Source organism: Poecilia latipinna, unplaced genomic scaffold, assembly GCF_001443285.1.
Source record: "Poecilia latipinna isolate Pla-1442-1.1 unplaced genomic scaffold, P_latipinna-1.0 Scaffold1407, whole genome shotgun sequence".
Taxonomy (NCBI): Eukaryota; Metazoa; Chordata; class Actinopteri; order Cyprinodontiformes; family Poeciliidae; genus Poecilia; species Poecilia latipinna.
This window is the reverse complement of record NW_015114023.1, coordinates 58,448-84,948: the sequence shown is the minus strand read 5'-3', so window position 1 is coordinate 84,948 and position 26,501 is coordinate 58,448. Positions and strand designations below refer to the sequence as shown.

The 26,501-nt window shown below is 38.0% G+C and overlaps 4 protein-coding genes across 5 annotated transcripts in view; 2 read left to right on the top strand and 2 right to left on the bottom strand.

Moving 5' to 3' along the window:
• The window catches only part of LOC106962391 (protein FAM53B-like), a 31,943-nt gene extending 31,211 nt beyond the window's left edge, over nucleotides 1-732 (bottom strand). The window contains exon 1 of the mRNA XM_015056797.1: nucleotides 577-732. The gene's annotated coding sequence lies outside the window, so the exon portion shown is untranslated. The remainder of the gene's footprint in view (nucleotides 1-576) is intronic.
• A 3,763-nt stretch (nucleotides 733-4,495) lies between these two features.
• eef1akmt2 (EEF1A lysine methyltransferase 2) lies at nucleotides 4,496-11,254 on the bottom strand. Its single transcript, XM_015056796.1, has 6 exons — nucleotides 11,096-11,254; nucleotides 10,694-10,759; nucleotides 9,707-9,821; nucleotides 8,503-8,610; nucleotides 6,161-6,377; nucleotides 4,496-4,985 (listed from the first exon to the last, which is right to left on the bottom strand). The coding sequence occupies exons 1-6, from the start codon at nucleotides 11,203-11,205 to the stop codon at nucleotides 4,888-4,890; spliced, it is 714 nt and encodes a 237-aa protein (XP_014912282.1). The 5' UTR covers nucleotides 11,206-11,254; the 3' UTR covers nucleotides 4,496-4,887.
• abraxas2 (abraxas 2, BRISC complex subunit) lies at nucleotides 6,409-21,367 on the top strand. 2 transcript variants are annotated; one of them, XM_015056795.1, is made up of 10 exons: nucleotides 6,409-7,237; nucleotides 11,303-11,387; nucleotides 13,262-13,352; nucleotides 13,613-13,649; nucleotides 13,989-14,055; nucleotides 14,281-14,471; nucleotides 15,526-15,645; nucleotides 17,246-17,330; nucleotides 17,429-17,546; nucleotides 18,560-21,367. In XM_015056795.1, exons 1-10 carry the CDS (start codon nucleotides 7,167-7,169, stop codon nucleotides 19,126-19,128), a joined length of 1,434 nt encoding a protein of 477 aa, XP_014912281.1. In that variant the 5' UTR covers nucleotides 6,409-7,166; the 3' UTR covers nucleotides 19,129-21,367. The 2 variants fall into 2 exon arrangements, with proteins under 2 accessions (XP_014912281.1, XP_014912280.1); XM_015056794.1 differs by having other exon boundaries at nucleotides 6,411-7,237; nucleotides 15,523-15,645.
• Nucleotides 21,368-25,235: 3,868 nt separating this feature from the next.
• The window catches only part of LOC106962387 (ubiquitin thioesterase ZRANB1-like), a 26,143-nt gene continuing 24,877 nt past the window's right edge, over nucleotides 25,236-26,501 (top strand). Inside the window, exon 1 of the mRNA XM_015056790.1 lies at nucleotides 25,236-25,626. The gene's annotated coding sequence lies outside the window, so the exon portion shown is untranslated. The remainder of the gene's footprint in view (nucleotides 25,627-26,501) is intronic.

Below are 26,501 nucleotides of genomic sequence, written 5' to 3'. Positions count from 1 at the left end.
TATCTGTAGAGAGGGAGGAAAAAATATATATGTGGTGGAGATTGAGTGAGAGATATGGAACAAAGCTTGAGCATTTCTCAATGCTCTCTCTCTCTCTCTCTCTCTGGGTCTCTTCTCACGACTGTGGTGAGGAGCTGTTTGTCAATATACACTGCAGAACAACCGCACTGCCAGGCTGCCTATCTGCACACTGGTAGGGTATCTGCAGATTCAGTTTCATTGCTTTGACTGTCACATGAAAGGCTGTTATCTATAAGTGCTTGTGTGCACCAGTCCTAAACATTTAAAGCTATTTATTAAGCCTTAACTGGTCAAGTTCAAACTTTAAACTAGTCATTCACTGAAGCCGTCATTACCCAGCATTTATCTCTCTCTTTTGATTATGTTAGTTGAATAGTAATATATTAAAAAAAAAATACACACAACCACACGCACAAGTTTTCTTTCTAGTTCCCCCCTAAGTATCTTGCCTGGACTTCAGGGGAAACCCAGCATGAGCCACTGTAAACTTCTGAGCAGTTCAAGCAGAAACGTCAAGATGCAGCTGTTAGAACAACTACGAGTCTGAGTGAATACCTGGTCAGCAGAGGTCTTCTTTTGAAGTTATGTCATCTTCAGAAAAAGGAGAGAGAAAACGAGATTTTTCTCGCAGCTGCAGCCGACAGTTCAGCGTCCTCCACTCAGGAGTGAGAAGAACTGCGAGGAACAGAGCTGCAGGCTTCAGACTCCACTTGATCGCAACAATATCCGCGTCCACATCGAGCAGGACGGCGCAGGGGGAGCCGAGAGGCACCAAGGCCAGAGAACAAGCTTATATGGAATCACACAAGGCAGCGGCTAACACGTAAAGGGCTAACACTAACTATTAACGACAAAATGTTTCACTAAAAGCTCAGAAATACCTACTTTTAATCTGGTTTAAATAAACAAACAAACTAGTATACCACTACTTCCCCCTGCGCGTTGGTATGTTCCGTTCTGCTGCGATTCTCCTCCCACAGCTCCTGCTGATTTTTACTACGCAGTGTAGTCGTGTATATTAAATGTAAAACGACATAGTTACGCTTCAGTAGGTTACAATTTGTTTAGGTTTAGCTGCTGTTCTTCAGAAAAGCAACAAAACAGGATGGAAAAACGTTTGGAAAATGTTGTAAATAAAAGGCCGTTGGTAATTCTCATACTGCAAGTTAGGTCACAGTTGTTAATCCACAACATATTCAAAGTATTGACGCATTGACAGACATTTTAATACAGAAGTACAGTGAGACTTGTGATTTACTTGTGCACCCCAGTTTACTCTGAAGACAAAAAATTCCAATTTTTAAGTGAAGGAAAATAGAACAAAAGTGTTCCTTGAAATCTAGAATTTGGGATGGAAAACTCAAAGGTTTCTCACCAACCCATGTCTCGAAATCCAAAATGGATGCCCTTTTTTTATTTTTATTTTAGTGAACATTTTGGAAACAGTTTGAGAAGTTTACAAAGACAATTAATCTGCCTTATGCCTTATGCCTTATGCCTATAACCCATTACATGACTTGGCCCAGTGTTCTTACATGTAAATAAGATAAAAACACCCACCTATCTTTTAAATAGCGGGTGGACGATAGTTTTATCTGATGATGTGCTTGCTTATATATAGCTGCTGTCAAGTCCATTGCTAAAAACATAGAAGAGAAGTGAAAATCAAATTTCATTAGACATTGATCTGCCAATACGCTTTTAAATCTGCTGACTGTACACAATTTGCGGGTTTGACCATTTGAAAGTGACAGCTTTCTGTTAAAAAATCATGAATGCAGTCAGAAATAAAAAAAAAAATAGTATGCCACGCACTGATTAAATATTATGTGTCAAAAAGGGAAGTACATTATTCAAACAAAAATCCAACCAGATATCTCAGCAGGGCTGTTAATTTGTTTAATTGGCTATGTTTGTTCAGAGGTCAGGATGTGGCTAATCCCAACTGATTTCCCTTTGTGGGCAAAATAAGTAAATACACAGGGTTTTCGGTTTCTATTCCAATTGAACCTTTTTAGTTACATTCATCTTGGATCACCAACTATTGGTAACTAGTGGAGACCTAAATCTTCGTTTTCAGGAATGGACCAGTTTCACTTTATGCGCCTGTTCAAAACGTACTCGTTAGAATTACGAGTTAAATTTCGCTCCGTAATTGGTGCAGATGCAAAATAGGACATGTCAGTAAGTGTGTGATTATCAAAACAGATTATCAAAAATTTATCAAAATTGCATAAAAGCTTTATATATTTTTTGTTTTACAAATATCTTTGCTGTAACTTAGCAGAGGTTATACAATCAATCAATCCTACAGCAACACCACCAGTTGGGTAAACCAGTATGACTGTGAGGTGATTTCCTTTGTTTGGTTTTCATGGAGATAATCAAAATGTTACATCGCCAGGCTAAAGAATAACAGCCTGCTTTACAGGCATGTGCCTTTCACCTCCTTTGTTTAGGTATATTTCAGTGGCAGTGCCACATACAGGCTCAATACAGTAACAATTTGAAGCAGTTTTTCAAAACATTAAAAAACCACTGATTGATCTCCAGCTGCAGAATTATTAAAATCTTTTTCACAGAACGCTTGATTTTAAGAAGTTGTGCTTAATAGCTCATGTTTCTTGGCTGTGGGTGCTGTTTAGATGTATGTCAATATCAATTTCTTCACATTTAATGTGCAAAACCAGAAAGAAAAAATAAAAACTGTAATAAAATCATTTTAGAGTAGCATTAATGGGAGACTAGGTGCAACCAGTGGCTTACATGCACCACACATTGAGAACCATTGAATCCTGGGCAGTCATTACTCGAAAAGGCAGAGTGTGAATGTTTCTCACTGTCAGACAGACTTCCACATCCTGCTATGGAAAAGTTCACCGCTACATGCTGGAGCAATTCACTTCAATCCACAAAAATCCTGTTAGGAGACCTTCAAACGTGTTTCCAGGGAGATGAGGTGAAAAATATAAATATTTGCAGGATCACGCTTGAGAAGTTGAAATGAAAGCACAGAATGTTGCTGGCAAGTCCTCCAGCGGGTTGTGGCATCAAGTCCAAAAACTTTCTTTTGTAAGTTAAGGTCATGAGTGGAATAAAAGCGAAACTTTAAAGCGTTGACACAAAACTTGTTTAGGTTGGTAAATCTTCTGTGAAAGTTTGATTTACCTCTTTTAATCTAATAACAAACTTTTAAAAGAAGCAGTCCTAAAACTGTAAGAATAATTTATTTAAAAATTTGCATATTGACACTAGCAAGAATTCTTTCAGTTTAAAAGGCCGTTATGTCCACTTTAACATAAATTACATTAGAGTTATTGTACTGCTACTACTGATTAAAGCTACCAATTAGGCTTCCCCACAAAATCTATCAAACTCATGAAACCTGTCAGTCAGCTTTTCTATTTATTTTGTAATGTTGTAAATCTTTATTTTAGATCAAATGTCCCCACTCAACTGATAAGCCCATTCCTCTCTTGACTTTGGTGGCAACCGATTCAAGATCTTTTGATTTTTTTTTATTTCATTACAGTTGAAGTTTTGAAGTCAATTATTGTCGTCGTCATGATTTGTTTCAGCTTTGCCACCCAAATCAACATCCATTATAACTTTGGGCTCATCATTATAAGTGGGTCAGTCAGGTTGAAGCACTCGCAAGCAACCTGAGTGCTTCAGGATCTGTTAAAAATGACCACAAGTTGTTCAACGTTTAGTAAAACCTCTTGTGGGTTTCTGCTGCCACAAGCTCCTGCTGTGGAAATTGTTTACTTCACAGTACACATTCAGTGGAGAAAGAAAAATAAGATTTTAAAAAAAGTATCTAGATGTACTTCTGTAGAGAGAAAACTAGAATTGTATCAAAGAGTGTGAACCTGGCAGGTTACATGGCATTCAAATATTATAAGACTAAGACTTTGTGACACGAGTCTGAAATAATCTGCTGCCTAATGTGACACCTTTAATGTATTGAGCGTGCATGAGGAACTGAGCAGAAACTCCTCACAGGACGTTTCACTTCATGGGAAAATCTCAGTGTTGTAAATGTGGGCATAACATGCGTTATCCAGGCAGGATATCCACAGTCTTGTAAATTTCCAGGCAGTAATTCTCGTAAATCTCGGATGTGTTTACCCAACAACAGTGTTTCAACGCAGACGGCTCCCATCGGGCCACTCGCCTGTGCAGCTCGCAATTAGCATCCAGCGCTTGGCAGATATTAATGACGCCATTGAGAAAGGAAGAGGGCAGACAAGCACCTCTCCCACAGAAGTCATGGCCTCCTGTTTATTCATTGTGTCAGAGGTTCTTAATCTTCATCCTCAGGACCCCCAGTGCTGCTGGTTTCCATTTTAACAAATTAGATTGGGCCTATTCTCTGCATGGTTGGAAAGGCAAATTTAATTTACAACCTAGCGAGAGAGAACACTGGCTTCCTGTGTGTTGGGATTCTCAAAGAAAACATTACAAAGACATGTCAGGGATTACATTTTAATTTATGGAATGAGGAAAAATATTCAGCAAAACATGAATGGACTGCTAGGTCTCCCTGCAAGTACAAACTAAATCTAGACTTCTGTTTGATTAAAAAAAAAAAAAAAAAAGTCACGATAACTGAAAGTATTAGCATTGTGTTTAAAATCAAACAAAGTACTATACAACAATCAAACTGAATGATAAAAAAATAAAAAAATCTGAGTGAACTGAAACAACAAAATCTCAATTTAGTATAAAGAAAAAAATCCCAGTCAACTACTGTGGATTTGCTTTATTGCAATACACTATAGTCATGATTTGTACAAAAGATCAAACTCAAATAGAAAAAAAAAGGAAATTAAAAAAGACAAACATTCACTTGAGAAACGTCAATCAACGGACTCTCTTGAAGATTAGTGCTGCCACACTGTTGCCAATTCTTCCTCCAAACTTGAAGCTGGGGGTAGGCAACTCCTGTACGAATTCAAACCCTGTAAAAAACAAAAAAAACAACACAGAATACTGCCAAGTTAAGAAATACCCATCAAAACACAAGCAGTCACTCATTTCTTTTGGGCTATAAGTAACTAAAAAGAGGTTAAGCCGGCAGGAAAGTGAGACAACCATCCGTCCACCATCTGTGCTGCTTCCCGGGGTCTAGTAAAGGCAAGCTGTCAGTGTGAAAGAGGAGATCTCGAGGCTGTTCGGCCCCCTGCAGGCTCTCCAGAGTGACTGCAGGGAGACGAGTGACAACCAGTGGATGCTTGCCTAAATTTTAACTGTACAGGCCGTTGTTCCCTGCAGCTTAACAACCTGTCAAGTAATTATTGTGACTTGAGGAACTGTATGTGGTTTTTTCTGGACTGAGAGTTAGACAACAAAACAGTTTGAGATAAAGCTGCTGCATGCCAGAGACACAGCACTGGAAAAAAATATATATATTGTTGTGCCAGAGACGATCAGCAAAGTTTGGCAGCTCCTTTTCAGCTCAACTAGCATTCGTCTGAATGTGTGGTTTTGTATTATTTTAACCCAATTTTAGCTCTGAAAATAGTTAGTGTTTCCCCCAATCTCAGTATTACGAATTTCACACGTATAGCACGATTTCTCCATGTTTCACTAGGTTAAATGTAAATCATTGAAGACATAATGATTTAAATAGAAGACCTTCATGACTACTTATTTAAAAAAGAACTCAATAACCTAACTTGCTTAAAAACTTAACTAACTTTTTGTAGTTAATCTAAAAGATTTGGTAGCCAAAAACGAAAGAAGAATTTTCTGGTATTAATTCACTTCTAATTTTACTTCGTTTAGCCATAAATTTGTTGTTTCTTGGCCTAAATAATTATGACACCACAACTGCCTGACTTAGTATTGATTCAAGGATGGTTGTACACAAATACACACCACACTTTTCAGACTTTTATTTGCATCAAATCTTAACCAATGTTTAGTTTTTCTCCCACATCACAATCATGCACCACTACTGTCACATAAAATGCATCATTTCCTACTGAGGCTTTGTGAGGCCTCAGTAGGAAATGTTTAGATCCGTTTTCCAGGAATACACTATGAAATATAAACTTTAAAGTTGAAAATATTCAAACAAACTTGACAACACATGAGCACGTTTTAACATCTGAAACAATGGATTTTCTCTCACCTTCACAGAATCTCTCCAGCAGCTGCTCTTTTGTCCAGTTACAGGAGGTGATGGCAAAGATGCCGCTGTCCTTAAGAGCACCTCTTAGGGTGTGGACATACAGTTTTTTGCCCTCCTTGTTGTCGTCTGGGTTTAAACTAATTGCATCAAACGTTCCTTTGTCAATGCAGACATCAAAACCTGCGAGTTCTCCACCACAGTTCAGGAAATCCGTCTCCTGAAAATAGTGGAAAGGTGAAAATTTGCTGGTTCACTCCACGGTAGGAAATGGAAATAGTCATGTTTCTACTACTTCTACACAAGCTTCAGAATCAACAGTGGCACTATTGAGAGAGCAAACCCTCTTCTGTGGACAGAGCACAAAATACCAGACCTCCAGTGTGAATGCAGCAGCCACATACTCAACAGCCGGGTCCCACAAAGTATGAGCTTCATGAAGGAATATCAACATTGGCTATACCTGGGCTTAGAAATCTAGAAATATTTTTTTGCAGATGACCAACATATAGGCATGTAGAACTAAAAGATGCTCAAATGTGAACTGAGGGGGACTTGAGATGGTTCCAGAACTATAACTGAACTATAAAAGGCAAACATGCTCTGATTATTTTGGCAACCTCCAACACTGCATAAATGATAGCGATGCCAACATTCCTCCCTCTCACATGCTCACACCACTGTGCTTCCCCCTGTCCAGCGGGGGTCAATATTGACTTTTGATGGCAGCCCTCCTGCCCGGGCAGAGAGCACACCTTTGTGGGTGTGTTCATGTAGAACAGTGGTGTTTAAAGTCGGTCCCTCCAGGAACCGCTGTTGTCCTGCGTGTTTTAGTCCTTTCCCTGACTCAACACACCTGAATCAAATTATGGTTCATTAGCAGGAGGCAGTTAGGACCATTTGATTCAGCAGTGTTGGAGCAGAAAGTCATCTAAAACTAGCCGGACACCCATGACGAAGCTGCAAACGCATGCACATTATGTGAGAGATAACAGTCATTACGCAATTTATGGACCACCATGCGTCTATAAGCTGTTTTGATACTGGTTTATGTGGACAGCGGTGCCACTTTGGTTTGAGGTGGGAAGACCTCCATTACCTTCAAGGCTTTTCCTTGCCATCTAACTACCCCACACGGTAAACACAGCAAAGGTTTCTCAACATTGGCTGGCTCAGACTCACTCTGTGCTGAAAGCTGTGCAGTTCTACATAAATGAATCCATATAAAGGGCATCAAAATAGTATTCATGCCTTCTAAAACTGTTACTGCCAAAGTTCCAATGACTTTAAAATAATTTTATGCGATATAAAAACACATCCTAAACCTTATATGTGAATATGAGACATGGTTTTAAGTATTTTTTTCTTACAGTATATATCTGTACAGATTTTAAGTGGACAACTTAGGTGAAGTGATTCTTAATTTTGTGAAAAAAAAAACAAAAAAAAGTTTCACATTGCCATGCAAATGTTCTGGTAAAATACTTCAAATAATTTAACAAAGTAAGTACCACAATCATCTGTGCATGACTTTTTCATCCAACATCATTCCTCCAGATCACTTTGATTCTCAGGTTGCCACTCTTCTGGAGTGACTAGGCAGATGCTTTTAATCTCAGCTGATGCAGAATCGTTTTACGTCTATTATTATTTTTTTAAGATGTCCCTAAACCTCGTCTAGCTAAGTGGCCCAACCACAGTTCATTTGAAACTTCCTGGCAGACGCTTTTGATTTTCTATGTGCTGGTAAAAAAATTTTATGCTGGTGATGCCTAACAACATGTTCACAACTTTTGCGTTTTTTTTTGTTTGTTTGTTTTAAAGGTCAAAACATCAGTGATCTCCAAAGATACTTCAATAAGCTGAGTCAAGATGATTCTGTGGGTTTGGTTGGCTAACTTCATGTTTGCTGACACAAGAAACGGTACTTTAAGATCACCTGAAAATATCTACAAAACAAACCTGGCATTTAATGTGGATTATAGGTGTGTTTGACATTGATAAAGATTTGTGTATATAAACAAAAAAGAAGTCATTTTGATTGTATAACTTTCTAAGAGTGCAAACAACTGTAGAGAAGCTGGGGAAGGGTATGTTTTGATGTCCATATTTATTTTTTTTCCTTTATAAAAATGACAGCGACACTCGTATGTTTTTCCTCACGCTAAGAACATTTACTATACCATAAACATGGAAGCCATTCCTTAATTATAAAGAATTATGAATATGACAGTCCAATTTCACATCTGCTGCACAACAGCTAATATCTTTAGCATCTCAGTGGACGTTTCTTTGCATTTATTTCATGTTCAGAGCTATTGATTACATGACAAACTTCAACCCACCTTTACAGTGACGTCAGTTAAGCCCTCTGCCTTCAGAACATTTCGGGCCAGTTCTACTGATGCTGGAGAATAATCTATACCAGTAAGGTTTCTGTATCCATGTTTTGCCTGAGAAGAAAAGAAAATCGAATTAAGATTAATGTTAGTAAAAAGTTACATACATTTTTTGTGAAAGGATAGGTTGAAGCACTTGTTCTCCTGTAAAAATTCTTTACCAAATACACAGATTGTTCAAATTCCTGAAGAGTTCTCGGAAGGGGAGGCATTTGTATTGCGCAAAAAATAAGCTTTGCAAAGAGAATAAACAATGTTCTCCTGGACTGAAAATGGGTCCAATAGGACTTGCTGACACATAGCATGTTAGTGGAAAAGTTTGTGATTTCTATTTTTGTAAAGTGAACCTTTTTAACCATTTAAAGACTAATTAACAATGTAATTGACAGAAAATAAAGATGTTTTTATCTTAAAATTGAACACTTTTAATAAAATAAACATTGTGTGGTTTTCTCATTTTTTGTATCATAATTGACACATCAGGCTTTCATCCATCCATCCATCCATCCATTTTCTTTACACCCTTGTCCCTTAGTGGGGTCGGGAGGGTTGCCGGTGCCCATCTCCAACTAACGTTCCGGGCGAGAGGTGGGGTGCACCCTGGACAGGTCGCCAGTCTGTCGCAGGGCAACACAGAGACAAACAATCATGCATATACACACTCACACCTAGGGGCAATTTGGAGAGGCCAATTAACCTGACATGTTTTTGGACTGTGGGAGGAAACCGGAGTACCCGGAGAAAGCCCCCGCATGCACAGGGAGAACATGCAAACTCCATGCAGAAAGACCGGGGCCGGGAATCGAACCCAGAACCTTCTTACTGCAAGACAACAGCTCTCATCAGGCTTTCACTGTGATGTAATTATCCTAACAGAAAAGCTGAATTTTGACAGTTTTGCAATATGGCACAATGAAATATATGTAACTTTTTACAATTTTAGCACTATATATTACACTTCTTTTTTCATGCATGTCACATTTTGATGAAAAATTTGTAAAATATATTAGCAACATATTTACATGTCAGAGCATTTTTTTTTAGTTTTAGAAAATCTTCCAACATTTTTAAAAGGTTTATTATCAAAATTATATATTTAGCAAAGACATGAAAGACATTTAAACTATTTTTTTTTTCACTTTGCTCACACCAGTTCAACCAAGAAGGCCCCATTTCCGGTGCCAATGTCGAGAATGGCAGCATCCTCAGGGATCTTAGCTTTCTGCATCCATCGCAGGACACGACTCATGCTTTCCTCACCAAACCTTAAAAGGAAAAAAAAAAATTTCAAGTTGCGGAAATTGCTGGTGAATATAGTTATGGTCATTTTTTTTTTTTTGTTTTTTGATAGATTTTGAAAACCAAAATCCAAAGAGTGCAAATAGACATGATTGGTTACAGTGCTGTTTTGCAAAGGTAAAGTTGTAAAAAAAAAAAAAAAAAAAAAAAAAAAGGAAAAAAAGTCCATGGAAGTTAACCACATCAGTAAATATGATTTCCAGATTCTACCACACTAAGAAGACTGGACTGCAGCGTGACTTGGAAGAAAAACCAAATAAAAGATTACATTAATACAAAAACATTCTTATCCATTGCTGCAACATGTTTGGTTAAATAATACGATTTAAGTGCATTGATATAAAAATTTAGCAATTAATATTGCTGTTAATAACGTGAATTATCTTAAACTTAAACTGTGAATGTTCTGTAACCTCTGCATACTGCCAGGATTCTCTTGCAAAAGAGATTTTTAATCTCAATTAGATTTTCTTGTTAAAATAAAGGTTGAATACGTTAAAAAATATATATGGTAAAGCACATCAAAGGAAATGTCGGACTTTGAAGAAGGTAATTTGACAAAATAACTGAAAAATGTTCAGAAATAATTCTGTTTGGTAATACTCTCCTAGAATAGAAAAACGTTTCTTCAGATTTGATGTCAAATAAAGAGAAAAATAGAGGTTGACTTTTTTTCCCCAACGCAATGATTTCAACTGTTCATTGCAACCTAGTTTGGCAAATCTGTTACTATAGTACAAAATAGTTCAGCATTTGAAAAGCTGTTCAAAAATCTATGCAGCAATTTGTGAATAAAGAGTGATTAGCACAAAAAAAAATACAGAAAACTTCTTCCTACCATATTTCGCCAACGTCTCCAATGTCTTTAAACGTCTCTAGCTCTTTCTGGTATGCTTCCTCCCAACTGTAGAATAAGAAAACCATTGAAAATCAGTGTAGTATACTCAAGAATGCAAACACTAAAATGCTGCAGCCTTATAAAACAGAAAATGCATTGTTTAGTGACGACATAGCGAGCCTATGCGTTTTAGGCCAATAAGCTACATTAACAGTTCAACTTCATTCTAGCTACTTATACCGATATCATATTTAAAAAAATGTTGTCCCCAGTGAATAAATGCATTGTCGAAATACTCTAGGTGACAGTTCTTCAAGCTAAAAACATGTAGCTCCCAGCTAACTGTCACGTTGAGCCGTCAATATCAAGCTTCATGCAAACATTAAGACAATCAACTCTTACTATTCTTTGGTTCCGAGTTTTGACGTTTCAAAATCATCATCGGAATATTTATCTTCTTCTGAATCCGAGCAGTTTCCACAACCATGTGAGTCCTGTCTAGCATCTGCCATGTTGCTGCGGGTTCACAGCAGTGGCAGCCTACATTTCCCACAAGGAATTGCGTCAAAGGAGCGTGTCCTTAAACGTAGGGGGCATTGGGATTGATAGGGATGTTTTCATCATGGCGGCATCCATTTCAGGCTACACCTTCAGTTCTGTGTGTTATCACAGCGCTAACAGCAACTCAGATCATGTAAGTTGACGGAAAATGGTCTCCAATGGCCACGGTTTAGTGCTCACGTAGGTCTGTGTAGTTCGTTGGTGTGTATTATGATTTATTGATAGCTTTAGTTTGTGTTGTTTTCCTGTGTCATCCTGGTTCCGTCTAACTACCGGCTTGTATGCTATGGTTAGAGAAACACGAAGACAGGATTGTCAACCTTCTGAAAATCTAATGTATTAAATTAGCAGGAAATAATGTGAATTTGTATAAATAAATGTAGGATGCTGTGTGCATAAACACCGGTTATACGGCTATACACACTTCTATATGGAAAGTTAGGTTTCCAGGAAATATCCAGTAGTTAGCTACTTAGCATGATAGCCAAAGTCAACTGACTTCCGTATATCGGTACAGATGATGTCTGCTCCTAACGTCGGTTTTTGAGCATTAAAATGCTGACTGTGTTTTTATAAAGGGGTAACACGGTTAAATGATAGCCGGTAGGATCGAATAACTAAAGTTATAGCTCTTGTTTCCTTGTGTCTTTTTAGCATAGCCAAATTAGCTTGTTAGCCAGTTTGCTAATAGCTATTGCTCAACTTGTTTTTAAATGCCACTCTGTTTTCTCTAGTTTTATTGATTTGGGTTGGTTGCTGTCAAAAGTCAAGAGTTACACTGTGTGACAAATGGAAGCAAAATAAACTTTTAACATTAAGGATCATGTCAGCTGAGGAAATATCAGCTGGTGTGTTTACATCTTCGAGATCTAAAAAGTGGGCCTTGATAGCTTTGTTCCTGCAAGGCAAAGTACAGGTTTAACTGCATTCCTGGCTAAACATCTGTCAGCTGTCATCTCTGTGCAGATAAAGGAATTGTATAGAACTGAGCTAAAGTTCAAGTAGCATTAACACAGTTTAAAAGAGTAAAACTTACGGCTTAGAAGCTGTGAAAAGTTATTGCATGTATTCTTTTTAAAGGCAAATGTATTCATGTCCCACCTAATGAATTACTGAAATTGTTGGTCTTAAATTTTATCCTGACCTCTTTTCACTTACAGTGCCTTGAAGTATTAATTCCCTTTGGACTCTATTCTTGAACCTACAAATTATATCAAGATTTATGTTATGGATCAAAACAAAGTAGTGCATAATTGTAAATGAATTGAGATGTTTTTGTTTTTTCAAAAAAAAGAGAAGAAAATAAGTACTTGTGGTATGCATTTGTATGTAGCACATACAAATCACAATCTATGTCGTGTTGTAGTTAAAGCTGCAGATGTTTTGTGGTATGTCTGTGGTAGTTTTGCATTTCCAGAGCCATACATTATTTCCTCTTCTTTGTAAAATAGCTCAAATTTTGTCAGGTTAGAAGGAGAGCTTTGGTTAACACTGATTATCATAAATCATCGTGATTAGCTGCAATGTTATCTCATCAGTATTTCTGTGCACTATTAAAGTGCAGGCTGTACTAAGCAAGCTTTAGGGTATTTTTTGACTTACGGTGGACCACTGCCTTTTTTTGCACCTTTGATGTTTGGCCATCGATGCCACACATTTTAGCTATTCTGTGTATTTAGGTCAGACCAAAAAGTCTGCTTACAGCTGTGGTTTGACATTTGGCTTTGACATAATTTGTTTTTGTCTTTCTTTTCCAAAACAATCTTAATGGTAAATGCCTCCAGGCGAGCAGCTGGGGGTATTTTCCCCCTCTGCTTAAACAATAGACACAGGAATGACGGTAAACGTGTATAGATGTCCACAGAGAGTCTAGTTTAAAGGCAACAGAAATCATGATAATACAATTTGTATGTATGTCTGTGTTGAAACAAATGTTTATCAAGCAGTTTTGTGAATTCAATAATTATGCCTCCACTTTGGGTCGTGAAAATGTATTTTGTTCTGCAGGAGGGCTTCCTATTAGGAGATGTAAGGCAGGAAGAGACTGTCAGCATCAGTGATGCACAGATTAGCAGTTCGGAGCTGGTGCAGGTAGTAGGTAAGCAGCTTAATAATATGGAAGTCAATCGATTTAAGCGAGTTAACATACCACAGTTGAACGGTCAACATTTTGCATATTTTTCTAGAATTTAATTTGACTTAAAGCAAGCAATCATATAAAGTGAAATGATGGCTTAAAAAAGTATAGTCTATTTGCTGTGTTTTTCCACACTTATCCTTGCATTTGGATAATGCTTTAAAAAGTATAGATATGATTACTTGTAACTAAAACAGATATTGTCGTTCTTTCCCTTGCAGAAATTCATAATCATGACCCTTGTGCACATTTATTTAGGTAAGCAATTGCTTTTTTTTATTTACGCTTAAACTTCTTTTGTTAAAATGCCTGATAATCTGCAGATTTATCTTTTGATAATGGGCTGCAGGATGTTTGGCTTTGTTACCTAAAGAAAACCAGTTTTTGTGCATGTAAAACCGTATCTAGTATGTTGGTGGGTATCTGCTGCAGGAACTCGATGCAAGGTGTCTTAGTCACCTTGTGATTTTAAATTGACAGTGGACAGTAGATGGCTCCCTCTGACAAGACTAGGTATCATTGGAGGTCTGGCAGAAGAGGAGTATGAATCTGATGAATAAATTTGAACTGACTTTGCCCCTCCCCCCTTCTTCTCAGCTTTTACGACTTTGCAGGTAAAGTCAGTGAAGAAAATCTCAACAGCATTCTTAAAGATAGGCGAAAAGTAAGTCATTTCTTTGTTTACATTCAGATGTTCTCTCCTTGATGGAAAAAACAACAAAAAAAAATTATTTCAGTGTTTTTATTTTTACTCGTTTTTATATTTTATGTATACATATTTATATTAAATTAACTGCAAACTGGGATTTTGACATTTCTCTGTATGGTATTTTAAGCATCTGACTGAAATCCAATTTCTTGTCAAACAAACGTATCTTTGACTGTGTAGAATGTCATCGGTTGGTATCGATTCCGGAGGAACACGCAGCAGCAGATGTCGTTCAGGGAGCAGATCATCCACAAACAGCTCACTCAGCTGCTCGGTGTGCCCGACCTCGTCTTCCTTCTTTTTAGCTTCATCTCTACAGCCAACAGCTCCACGCACGCACTGGAGTATGTGCTCTTCAGGCCAAACCGAAGGTGCCACAGAATCACATTATCTCTTCAGAACGTTTGTCTGATCATCTGATTCTTTAGCCACAGTTAGTTTTGTCTTTTTGCACATGTCTTGTTTGAATTTAAGCTTACACCTCAAATACTCCTGTACTTCTGGAGTATTTGGCGACACAGACAAATATATTGGCTCTTGTGGAAAACAAATCTTACATGCCTTAAAATGACTTCACCTTTACCGTAGCAGCATTATTTATACAGAAAAGATTAGGCAAAAAAATCCAGCCTGTTTATTAAAAGGCTGGGATCCAGTGGCGAGAAAAAATGGGTAACTAACTACCAAATGGTAATCCATAACTTTCTGTTTCTATAAGATGTATGCTTATATTCTTTTTAGCCTCTGACGGCTAAGCTGTAGCAAACCATCATTATCTCAGAATGTTAAAAAAAAAAAGACAAGTTGGGGTCAATGAGTCGCCTTCACAACCATTAAATCTTATCCGCATTCCGACTGGTTATAAGTGAGGTATGCAAGGCCAGTGCTGCTCCACCTGAAGCAAACCTAGAAAGTGTGTTACCTATTTTTCTTTGTTCAACCTTTAGTGGACTAATAGCATAATGCTACAAGCGATTATGCCTTATCAATTCTAGTAGCTTTAGCTGTCTGTATGATAATATTATACTACCTGTATTAGTCATTTACACTGGAAACGTAGGAAAAGGAATCATTAATTAGGTCGAGGAGTCGAGGCTAAGGTGTTGGGGAAAAATAAAAGCTGGAATGTTTGCAGATCAAATTTTAAGTTTAGTGTCAATTTTGTTGCAAACAGCTTCACAGCTCTGTTAGCGATCCCACCAATTTGACTCATTCGTGTTCTAATTTTAGACACTGATCTTAAGGTTCTGAGTTAAAAAAAAAAAAAAAAAAGCATGAACACAAAACCTTCACCTGAATAGTAAAATGTGTGTGATGTATTGCAAAGTTGTCATTTCGGTTGTTAAAAAAAATGAAATGGTTTGAAAAGGAGAGTTTTTTTTTTTTTTTTTTTACAGGGACTAACTGGTCATTTCTTCTCAGTAGGTACAACCAGAGGATTATACTCACGATCCCAAATCTCGGCAACACAAGCCAGCAGGAATACAAACTCTCCTCAGTACCCAACACCTCACTCAACTATGCCAAGGTCATCAAAGAGCACGGGTAAATCTCAGGCTCCTATTTTTATGCTACTTCTGAGCCACTGCTAACGAAGTTCACTTGGTCACTCTTATCTCCTGATATGTCAAAGTGCTGCAGCCATCTGTACCACTTTTTAAATTTCGTTGTTCTTGTGACAATGACAATAAAGATTTATCTATCTATCTATCTATCTATCTGATGGGATTCCACATGTTCACTTTGGGGACAGAATGTGTACAACTGTGATCAGAAAGAGCTTCGAAAACATGTCACTCCAGGAAGTTGCAGTGTTTTTTTTGTTTTTGTTTTTTTAAGAAAAACAATTAAGTAAAACTGAAGTAAGAGAGCACATTTCTAACAGCATTAATGACCATTAATATATTAACTATGAGAGTTTTTGCGCAATTTTTTTTTGTGTGTTTGAGCCACCAAAATAGTAGTAGATTGTGTTGGGTTCTTCGTATCGATGTCTCTCAAAGGAGATGACAAGTTTCTAGAGATCCAACAACAGAACCAACGGAATTTGTTTCTACTTGAGTACACAAAAAACTTGCACGTGGCATTTTCTAATGTCTTCAGTCAAGCCTGAAATTATTTTAAAGTATAATTTGAACATTCTTTCTGACTGGAGGAAGCAATATTTACGTTTCTGGGTTGCAGGGTAGCCAAACCAGAGTTCTGACTGGATACTAAATGTCTGTAGAGAGTTAAGTATTAGCAGTCATGCTAATATATGGCCAACAATGGTTTGACAGCTGTGATACTAAAAAAAATGTTTTCCATTGATTATTGAGAAGAGGATAATTTACTTTGAACTTGTCATATTTTTTAATTAAATCTGACTACAAAAACAAAAGGAAAAATAGTTTTCTCTCAAATTATACGACTTGAACATTGTGTTATTAATCTCTTGGCAGATGTCTGTGTAAAAAGATAACTTTAAATTTTAACTTGCCAGCTGTATTAGTAAATTTGGTGGCAGCTGTACAACGACTGATAAGGGTGTAGGAGTGCAACTGCTCCACCTTTGTGCAGTGGCATGCTTTTCGCTCTAAACATGAACATAAAATGACTTGCAGCAGCTGTTAATATTAGCATAATAAAAGAAAATTAAGTTGATCTGATCATGGGAACAGGTGTGTGTGTGTGAGTGAGAGAGAGAGACTGGCATCAATATTTATGTAAATTATTATTTAAATTGCCATGCTATTTTGGCTTTGGTATCTGGCTGCTAGCTCTTTCTTGTTGGGGTGGGTAACCCTAATTTGAATGCACTCGTCTAGCTTTCCTTTCAACACTATAGATGGTGTAGCACTGATGGCTGAGCCCAGGGGAAGGCTGGTATGCGACAGCCAGCACATGCGTTGGCTTGTGTCTTTGTGTCTAAACTTAGATCCACTGTTTCTACTGCAGATCAGCTTTGACCAGACCTCTTGGATTTAGTCAGGCCTTCCTGTCCAAATGTCCTCGCTCAACATGCAAAGGAAATCTTTTGCAGTATTGACATTTTAATGTCTTAGACAGGGCTTTGGTTGACGTTCCTTTTTTTTAATTAAGTCTGTACTTTGCAATCGTATCAGCAAAAACCAAAATAAACATTTGATTTTTAATATTTCCTCAGCGCCGAGTTCTTTGACAAAGATGGTGTAATGAAGGATATCCGAACAATATTCCAAGTCTACAATGCGCTACAAGACAAAGTGCAGGTGAGTTTCTTGGTAAATGTGTCGAAAATTTGCTTACTACTCGATGCAAAACGGTTCAGGCAGTAAAAATGCTTTTCACCTTCTTCTCTTATCCTCAGGCTGTTTGTGGAGAGGTGGAGCAAAGTGAACGTGTTAGAGAAAAACTTCAAGACGAGGTGAACAAACTCAAACAGCAGATCGCTCTCAGGAAACGCTTAGCTGCAGAGGAGGAAAGAAGTACGTATCCACTTTGGGCTCTAAAGACAAGATGAAGGACAAAAATGATACTCCTATTGTTCCAATAGATTAAATGCAGTGCCTTGCAAAAGTTTTTATACCCATAGATGGATAGATAAATTGCTAGATATCTTCCACCTAAACTAACAAGTTTATGTCTCACAATTTAGGTTTGATCAGGCGGCACATTGTAACTCTAGTAGTACTGAAGAGATTGACAGATTCAAAGGGATATCTCCACAAATCTGACCAATGAGCTGGATTGCAGAAAGAATAGAACCCGTTGAAAGAAAATCATAAGAAGTATCGTTTCACACAAGCCATGAAAGACTGCTACGAACATGTAGAAAGTGGTCTGGTCGTATTGTGACCAAAGTCAAACTTTCTGGCCAGGATGCTAAACATTGCATCGCTTAAAGCACTACATCATCATTAATACGCAATCACGCATGGTGGTGGCAGCGTCATTCTGTGGGAGTGGGCGTCACTAACGGGGACAGAGTTGTGAGAGTTGATGAGAAGATGTCGGTGTTGATGGAAAACATGCTGGAGGCTGTACAAGACTGAGGTGTTAAATGTTTGTTGTTTTCGAGAGGGTTAACTTGCATTACTCTGCCATTACCACTATGTTAGCTTAAAATGTTCTCAAAGCAGCAATGTTAGTGTTTACCTTAATAACATTTGTACAGGCCTGTACATGTGTTGTAATGGCCTAGTCAAAGTTCAGACCTAATCCATTTTGCTTGAAACTCAATCCTAACAGATGCTCTCCGTCCTGACAGAGCAAAGAAGAATGGGCAAAAACTTTCCTTTCACTTCATTAAGAAGCGTTTCTTTTTCTTGGTTTGAGGGTCTGACAACTTTTGCAGGGCACAATATCTGACAGCAAATGTTAGTTTAATTTCTCTAACACCACTCTAAATGCTTCACCAGTGGACGATTTGTTTTAATGCGTTTCTCCCTCCACAATGAAAACTTTGAGCAACTTTATCTCCTGTCTGTTTGCTGTAAAGGGCTCCGTGAGGACGTCCGCTCCCCGCCTGAGGAGAACACGGAACCGTGCGAGGCGGCCTCCATTCTTTCCAGAATAGCTTTTGACGCACCCTCAGCCCCGGAGCGACCCAGCACCTCACCAAACCCCCCGTCGTACACTGACCTCTTATCCCAAGACGACAATCTGCTCTCCTCCTCTTCCCCGCCAACCAGGGCCGCTCTGTTGCCTCGGCCCCAAGCCGTGGGCTCACCGGGTCACCCGTCCCCAGCCCCCGTCCAGACCGACCTGGGACTCGGTCTCAGGCAAGGAATGGGCCTCGGTGCCAGTTTGAGCCCTGTTAGCACTCCCAGCACCCCATATCTGGGCAACGGCGATGGCTCGAGCTCTGATTCTTTAGACAGACAAGCTGCTGGGCAAGAGGACGACGATGACGAGGAGGAGGACGAAGACGACGAGGACAGTAGTGAATACGAGAACTTGGTGAGCGAAGGGTCTCATTTGCCTCTGGTCTCAGCCAGCGTTTTAGCTCAAGGCCGACCGGCTGCCCTCGGCCCCGACGGCGACTCCCGCGACTCACAAATGACATAGAAACACGCTGCAGGATGAGAGAGGGGCGCGAGTCAGCGGCACACCAGTTGGTGGGAATCTGAAGCAATCAAAGATGAGCAAATGTAGAGAAAAAGAAGTGCCAGTCCTGAAAGTGAAAGGCATACACACATGGTTTCCATGTGTGTATGAACTGTGTAGTTCAGTCATATTTTAGGGGAAACCTTGCAAGGCTTTGCAGATATGTCTCACTGGGGTAAAAGGAAAAAAAACAACTTTTTTTTTCTTTTTTTTTTTTTTTTTTTTTTACATATATATATTCTTGAGGCCATTCAAGGTACTACAATGTGGACCTGTCTGATTTCCGAGTCAGATGTGGATTCCACAAAGCAATTTCTGCCAGCTGGTTGGCTAACTTGCTTGTGATAAAACGGCTCTACTCTCTACGTATGTTTTTCTGCATTCTTTGTGTCGCGTTTGCATCAAAGGCTGAAGCGTCGTTTTACTTCTTGCACAATTTATTTTTTCTTATTCCTTTTTTTTCTTTTTTCCTTTTGAGCAATCCCTTTAAGAAAGTAAAGGGACATGTTCTGCTGCCTTTAAACAATATTAAACAAAGGCAAATGATTACTGACTTATTTGACTCTGTTCTACAGCGTCCGATGATTAAAGTTGCCTGTTTAAACGATGAATAGATTTCAAGTCAAATTTACTCTGCCACTTCCATAATAGGTGCTTTATATTCATAATATGTACATGTATTGTCACATTAACAGTTTCTCTACTTTGAGAATATTAGTGACTCGTCTCTAGGATTTATGTTCACGTGTTTTGCTGCACTTAAAACTTAAGATTCCTTTCTATTTTTGCTTTACCAATGCTGACATATTGTGTTGTTTTTACAGTCTCGGCTTATTTTTTTTTTTCCTCCTCTCTGTCTTTATTTTCATTGTACAGGGTTCACGGGGCAAACACGGTGTACTGTAGCTTTACTAACAAAATGCTTAAAGTTCCCTTTGCTGCTGCAACACAGAGAGAGAGCCACTAGTAAAAGTTGCTTCTGTCTGTTCGTTTTTCATATAAACACCTGGCTGCTACCTTCATTTTTACCGTGCTGGTTGTCTCAATACTACTGACCGTGCTCATATAACCACTTCCAACACGCTTTATTACTGGAGCGTCTCTATGAAAGCTGTAAAGAAAGGCCTCTGGAGTGTGTCAATTTTGACAGTGGGAATGAATCTCTTTGCCTTCTTGTCTTTGCTTAGTTAACAACAACGCTAACGCATTCTCATCTGCTTGGGCCGACGTTGCGTGTGTGCACCTAGATAATGTGATTTTTTTCTTTTTCTTTTTTTCCATAAAACATGACCCTGCTTTAGTATACAGTGCCTTCCACTCTGGGCAGTCTGTGTCTGTGCTCAGAATCAAGATTTAAGGAGAGCAGTGAAAGTAGATAAACATCTTCTGTTTTTTTCCATTATCAGCTTCCAGAGGGTTTTTTTTTTGTTTTGTTTTTTGTTTTTTTACTTAAAGGTACTGCAACTATTTCTTCACTTCCTAAATATTTTCCATGTAATAGGCATGGGCCGGTTCAGTTTCAATAAAAAGAAAATACTACAGTATCAATTTATCTCAAAAAAGATTGTAAACAAATAATCTAAATCAATTCATTAACAAAGCAAAGGCAATAGTTTTTACTGCTACTGAAATAATCTTCCTATGTTGACTGTTACCGGTATAATAACACTTCCTGAAACCTCAGTTATTTTAATTTGGTGCATGGACTACTATGCTACTCCTTTTGTGACAGTGCCATGATTTATGCGTTAGTGCTGTGTGTGGTTTCCGTAATGGGAAATGGTTACAAATGGCTTAATTTGTTTGGTATAAGCAAGGGAAAAGTGCTGTAGTTTCTTTCAGGAAGCTGGCTGGCAGTGCACAGTAAAAGAGGAGAGTATCACCCTGAGCTCTTCTGTGCTCTACACAGCAAAGTCTGAAGAGTTTAGTTCATTAGGTCAGTAATTCTCAAAGTATGATAACCTTGAGTAAAGACAGTTGTTTCTGTATTTACAAAAACTAGATTGTTCAACATAACTAAAGAAAAAAAAAATACATAGAGAGCAAAAAAACTGTCCGCTTCTTAACAAACACGACTCCCTGAGAGCTGTTTACAAAATGTGACTTTATGAAAACTGGAAATATTTACAGATTGGATGTTATTCTTGCCATTATGAGGACTCTGAAAACTGCCATTTTCTTTCGCATATTTTCAATATTTTACAATATTTAAAGACCGTAGCTTTTTAAAACTTCAGAATACAATGAATATAATGTATATATTGGGTAAATGGCCCATGCCTATAGACTACCTGCATCCCGAGTTTATTTCTCTTGCTGTCTGGAATGACTTCTGTATCTTAAAGTTGCAATGTTGGTTTGGTTGCCTAATTGCTTGAAACTGGAAATGCAGCCAAGTCCAATGAACTGAGAAGCCTTAAAGAAAAAGTTGATGACTGACATTTAGATCAATGCGCTTGCAGACGGCGCCCACAGGAACGGTGGATAACTGGGTTGCGGAACACCTTTTGCATGAACCGGTGATTTCTAGACACTGTTAAATTTAGCATGGACTCATGCTTGCACTGCACCGGATACATTTTGTGGAGGGGAGAGGTTTTGTCTTGTGAACAAACTCGGCTTTATTTAGGCACTCGGTTTGTATGTCTTTTTTTTTTTTTCTTGTGTGTTTTGTTTTATTTTGTTTTCCCTTGCCCTGATGTGTAATGCTAATGCATCACTGACCAGGAACTGGCACTCAGAATGACCTAGAGTAACAATCGTGCAAAGAAAAATGAAATGACTTAAATGGGCTTTTCAGGAGTGCAATTTCCTTGGAATACTGAATTAAGGAAATAAATAATGAATGTATATTAGACAGTAGTGGATAACATATAAGCAGCACTTACTGTACTGTATAAGCTTGTCTCAGATGAGTGATGTGAAGGTATAGAGCAACATTTCTCAGAGATTGTCCTCTTATAATCTTTGTTCTTTACACCCTCTGATAAAAGTTTCGTGGGCGTTGGCCCAGGTGAAACCTGTGCAGCTCCCTGGTGCAGAAGATTGACCATATGTGAGAATCTACACTGTTTAGATCGACATGTTTTCAAGTTGCAGCATAATCCAAATGTATACTCACGTACTCTCACTGTACGAGGTGACCTTTTGCTTCCTCTGTGGAGTGGACCGTAACATAATCACCTCACCTTAAAGCACAAAGTTCAGTGCACACATCTTAAATCTTCTGGAATTTTATCTGGATTTGTGTATATGATGAAAGTTGACCAAGGACTTGTTTGGTTAAGCACAGAGAACGAGGTGGTATAAACCGAGGGATAATAAATAAGACATTCATATGTGATGGAATGTTCCTTTTGTTTTCTTACGTACGTAGGCTACGAGTTAACATATTTTGCTCATAAAATAGACGGGTATCGCAGTTATTTTGATCTCGTCTGCAAAATGCAGTTAAAATATTTGGTAACACTTTATTTGAAGGGGGGTGAATAAGACTGTCATGACACTTTCATAAACATGACATAACACATGTCATTAACATGAATAAGCCTTCATGAATATTTATGACTGTTGTCATAAAGCGTCATTCGGTAAATTATGACACTGATATAAATTTGTTATAAAAGTATTACTGATTGCACTTTAAAAATTGGGTAACTATGTTATTAAAGGTAAAGTTTAAACGGTAATGATTTCTTGGTTAATGTCAAGTTGTCATAAAGACATTTTGAATAATGTCAACTTTGTATTAAAAGTGTCATAATTTACCGAATGACACTTTATGACAACAGTCATAAATATTCATGAAGGCTTATTCATGTTCATGACAGGTGTTATGTCATGTTAATGAAAGTGTCATGACAGTCTTATTCAACCCCCTTCAAATAAAGTGTTACCAAATATTTAAATGATTAGTTATGAAGATTAAATTATAAAAAGAACAAAATATTTTTGAAATGTATTAAAATGTAAATTTTAATTAACATTTGAAGTCACTTGGATATTGTATTCAATAATTTCATGGTTTCTTTGTATCATGTAGTTCACTATGAAATAATTTAAAACTTTTTAGCACCTCATTGATTAACCTTAAAGTTTAGATCGGTTGTCTTGTCTACAGCTGTGTTAGTTTGGTAAATAGGATATTTACTAAGCTTTATAATTACTGTAATTATAAATGTATTATTTTTGTTGAAACATAGTGTTTTTGAACTGCCTGCTGTGCAATTTCAATTCAACTTTGGTAATTGAAAAGTGAAAAGACAGGCTGTGTTACAGATGGACAAACAGGGCTCACTCATGAACAATTGACTTCAAAAGGAGTAGTGCAAATCAAAAATGTATTTGTACAGTGTGATAAATGTAACTCCCCTTAGAATAACCCTAAAGATAACACAGGCTTGTGAGAGTTTTACAGTTAGTAAAGAAGTGTTGGCTCCACCTTCTGACTTTGATGGATAAGCGGGTAAAATATTTTTATGATGTGCGGAAACAAATAGCCATTAAATAATTAAATGCATAGTGAAATAACTAATGTATATTATATATAAAAATGTTTTAGCAGATGGTGTGTTTCAATTTTATGAAATAATGACTTATCTAGTTTTTTTGTTTTTTTTTTAATTGTGACACTACGATACTATTAGGCTACTGAAAAAGACTAAGAGACTGTTTTTTTCCCCTTTCTTTTAAAGGGGCAGTATTATATAAAATTGACTTGTTTGAGCTTTACATAATGGTATTCCCTCATCACAAACATACCTGGAGTGTTGCCTTGATTCTTTCATGCATGTTTGAGAAATACTTTAATCTGACTTGGCAAAAAATCAGTGGTGCAAAACACCTGGGTGGCTCGTGCACCGCCTTCGAGACACAGCTTCTCCTCAGAGATGCAGTTTCCAAGACACACAGAGCACCTTTCACCCACAACTACCCCACTCAGCTCCTTAAGACTAGCTGCAGGTAAAAAAAAAACATTGTTTGAGGTTTAGCAAAGGAGTCATTTGGCATTTCTATAACAGTTGAAGGTAACATAGTCACTTGATTGTGCTACAAATTGGCACTATGTAATACTGCCCCTTTAAAGCGCAGGTATTGATAAAATACAATTAATTGTTGAGTTACTGCAGCATGTGGCCGTAAAATAATTGTGCACTAGTAAAATAATATTGAAATTTGTAGTGAAATTCTTCTAATTGACTCTTCTAAAATATTTATAGTAACCTACATCCTTTTCTTAATTTTAACTTGGTTGAAAAATCATTTGTTTTTATTGAGTTGGGGCACATTTGTACTTCCATACATTATTCTTCGCAGATACATGAAAAAAAAACTGGTTAACAGTTAGATACAAATGCATATGTACTTTTCATGCAGATAAATATGTAGAATTGTAAGTGATTTGTTTTTATTATTGTGGTACTTAAGACCAGCATACATTTAATTTAGTGGTGAAAAAATATGGGTATTTAAAAAAAAACAGCCACAATATATCTATTTTTTCATGTGGCCAAATATTCATATGGTCAAATATTGGCTCATAAGTTGATAATTAGATGGTTTATTATAGCACTTTTAGACCTCCATACATGTCTTACTCAAAGCGGTAAAATGACTGTTTCTAATATTTTTGTTTTTTTATATCAGTAATAAACATTTTGCAACTGATTTTCGTATGCGATGCACAATTCAGAAATCTTATCGTACAGTTGACAATTATTTCGGACAGAGAACTGTTGCACAAGCTGTTATGCATTGCTGCAGACTGCTTGCTGCAGTATTTTTACGATGACATCATCCCTTTTGAGAAGATACCACGTGGCAGTTTGCCATAAATGCAACGTACGATGCACAAAATTAAATATTTTATTTTTAATCTCACTCTAGTCTAGAAAAAGAAAATATACATATAAAGTCTGCATGCTGCTGTTTTTATTGCTGTCACATTCATGTCTGTTTTGCATCCTCCGAGCCTTTTAACAGTTGGAATGGGAGACGTAGAATCTGATTGGTCATTGCCAATGGATACAGACAAAAACAACCAATCAGCGAAGTCGGGAGATTCAGGTGGTAAATCCTGATCCAGCCTCTGACTGTAACACGGCTCCGAGCCCTCTCTGCTCTCCCCTGTAGTGTATTTTTCAACCCTGCTTCGGCTGCTTCCCTCCCCCTGTTCCGCCGCCATTAAAGCCCGTCAACCTGGGATTTGATCGGCAAAAAGGATTAAAATGATTTGAAGCGTCGGAACCAGCAAAACAGGGACGGGACTTTGGGGGGGATATTGTTCATTGGACCTTACACTTACTGCCAGTTGAACGGCAACCTCCAACAGAAAGAAGTAAATATGCGGTTAGTGTCGTGCAAGTGAGAAAATCCCGACTTCGGACCGGAGGAGAGGGGTTCTCCGTCCGGGAGGGGAAGCAGCAGGACACCGAGGAGTATGAACACGGCAAAGCAGAGGTGAGGGTTAACATTGCCGTCTTCTTGTACAACTGACTCGGGCCTGTCAGGCGGTTACGGCCAAAACATAATCTGGTAATGTTAGCGGGCTAGCTCGGCTGTAATTTCTGTCTGACAACCGAACCAACGGTTGGTTGTTGTGATGTAAAATAGCCACCAGCTGCTAGCTCGGGATATAGCGTGACTGTAGACTGGGTAGTTAAACTATAGCTTCCAGGGGAAGGTATTAGCCGAACGGGCAGTTAAATTACTTTGTTTATTTAGCAGCAAAGTATTAACAACAGGTCTGAGGTCACTGGCTGGAAAATAAGGCAGTTTTCGGTGAGTCTTGTGTCTGGGAGCTAGCAGAAATTTGCAGAATTTCTCACGGTGTGTTGGTAAACTTAGAGGCGTGGTGTAAACACAGAGTAATGTTACTCCCCTTTGAGCTGCGAGGCAACTTCTTTCCAACAGCTCTCCTGTCTGAGGGACTGTGCAGGACGTTACAGGAAAGCGTGTGTGAGGTGTGGGTCCAGTTTCATATGATGGTAATAATTGACTGTGGGACAAAATCAGATCTGGGGTTATGGATGGGTTACTAAAACAAAACTGACTTTTCTCAGGATCCCTCATAAAAGAATAAAAAGTCTGGGGGACCACTGAGTTTTTCCTGAAAACCACAGAAAAATACATGCAAGCAGCAAAGTGGCAGAACAATAAAACACTGAGGCGTTCCAGAAAGTAGACCGTAAAAGTACAATAAATGACCACAATGAAACAACATAGCTTTACAGAAATTAAGCTTTGTAGGGACACAGAAAATATGCAAAAAAAAAAAAAAAAAAAAAAAACCACAAAAAAAAAAAAAAAAGAAAAAAAAAAATTTGTCCCGTCGG

Excerpts from the sequence above, each read along its gene's own strand:
- abraxas2 (XM_015056794.1), top strand. The coding sequence starts at position 7,167 with ATGGACCACCATGCGTCTATAAGCTGTTTTGATACTGGTTTATGTGGA. Across the intron at positions 11,388-13,261 it reads CTAACAGCAACTCAGATCAT|GAGGGCTTCCTATTAGGAGA; the intron begins GTAAGTTGACGG and ends TTTGTTCTGCAG. Across the intron at positions 15,646-17,245 it reads AAGGTCATCAAAGAGCACGG|CGCCGAGTTCTTTGACAAAG; the intron begins GTAAATCTCAGG and ends ATATTTCCTCAG.
- eef1akmt2 (XM_015056796.1), bottom strand. The coding sequence starts at position 11,205 with ATGGCAGATGCTAGACAGGACTCACATGGTTGTGGAAACTGCTCGGAT. Across the intron at positions 6,378-8,502 it reads TAACTGACGTCACTGTAAAG|GAGACGGATTTCCTGAACTG; the intron begins GTGGGTTGAAGT and ends CACTATTTTCAG. Across the intron at positions 4,986-6,160 it reads GCTGGAGAGATTCTGTGAAG|GGTTTGAATTCGTACAGGAG; the intron begins GTGAGAGAAAAT and ends TGTTTTTTACAG.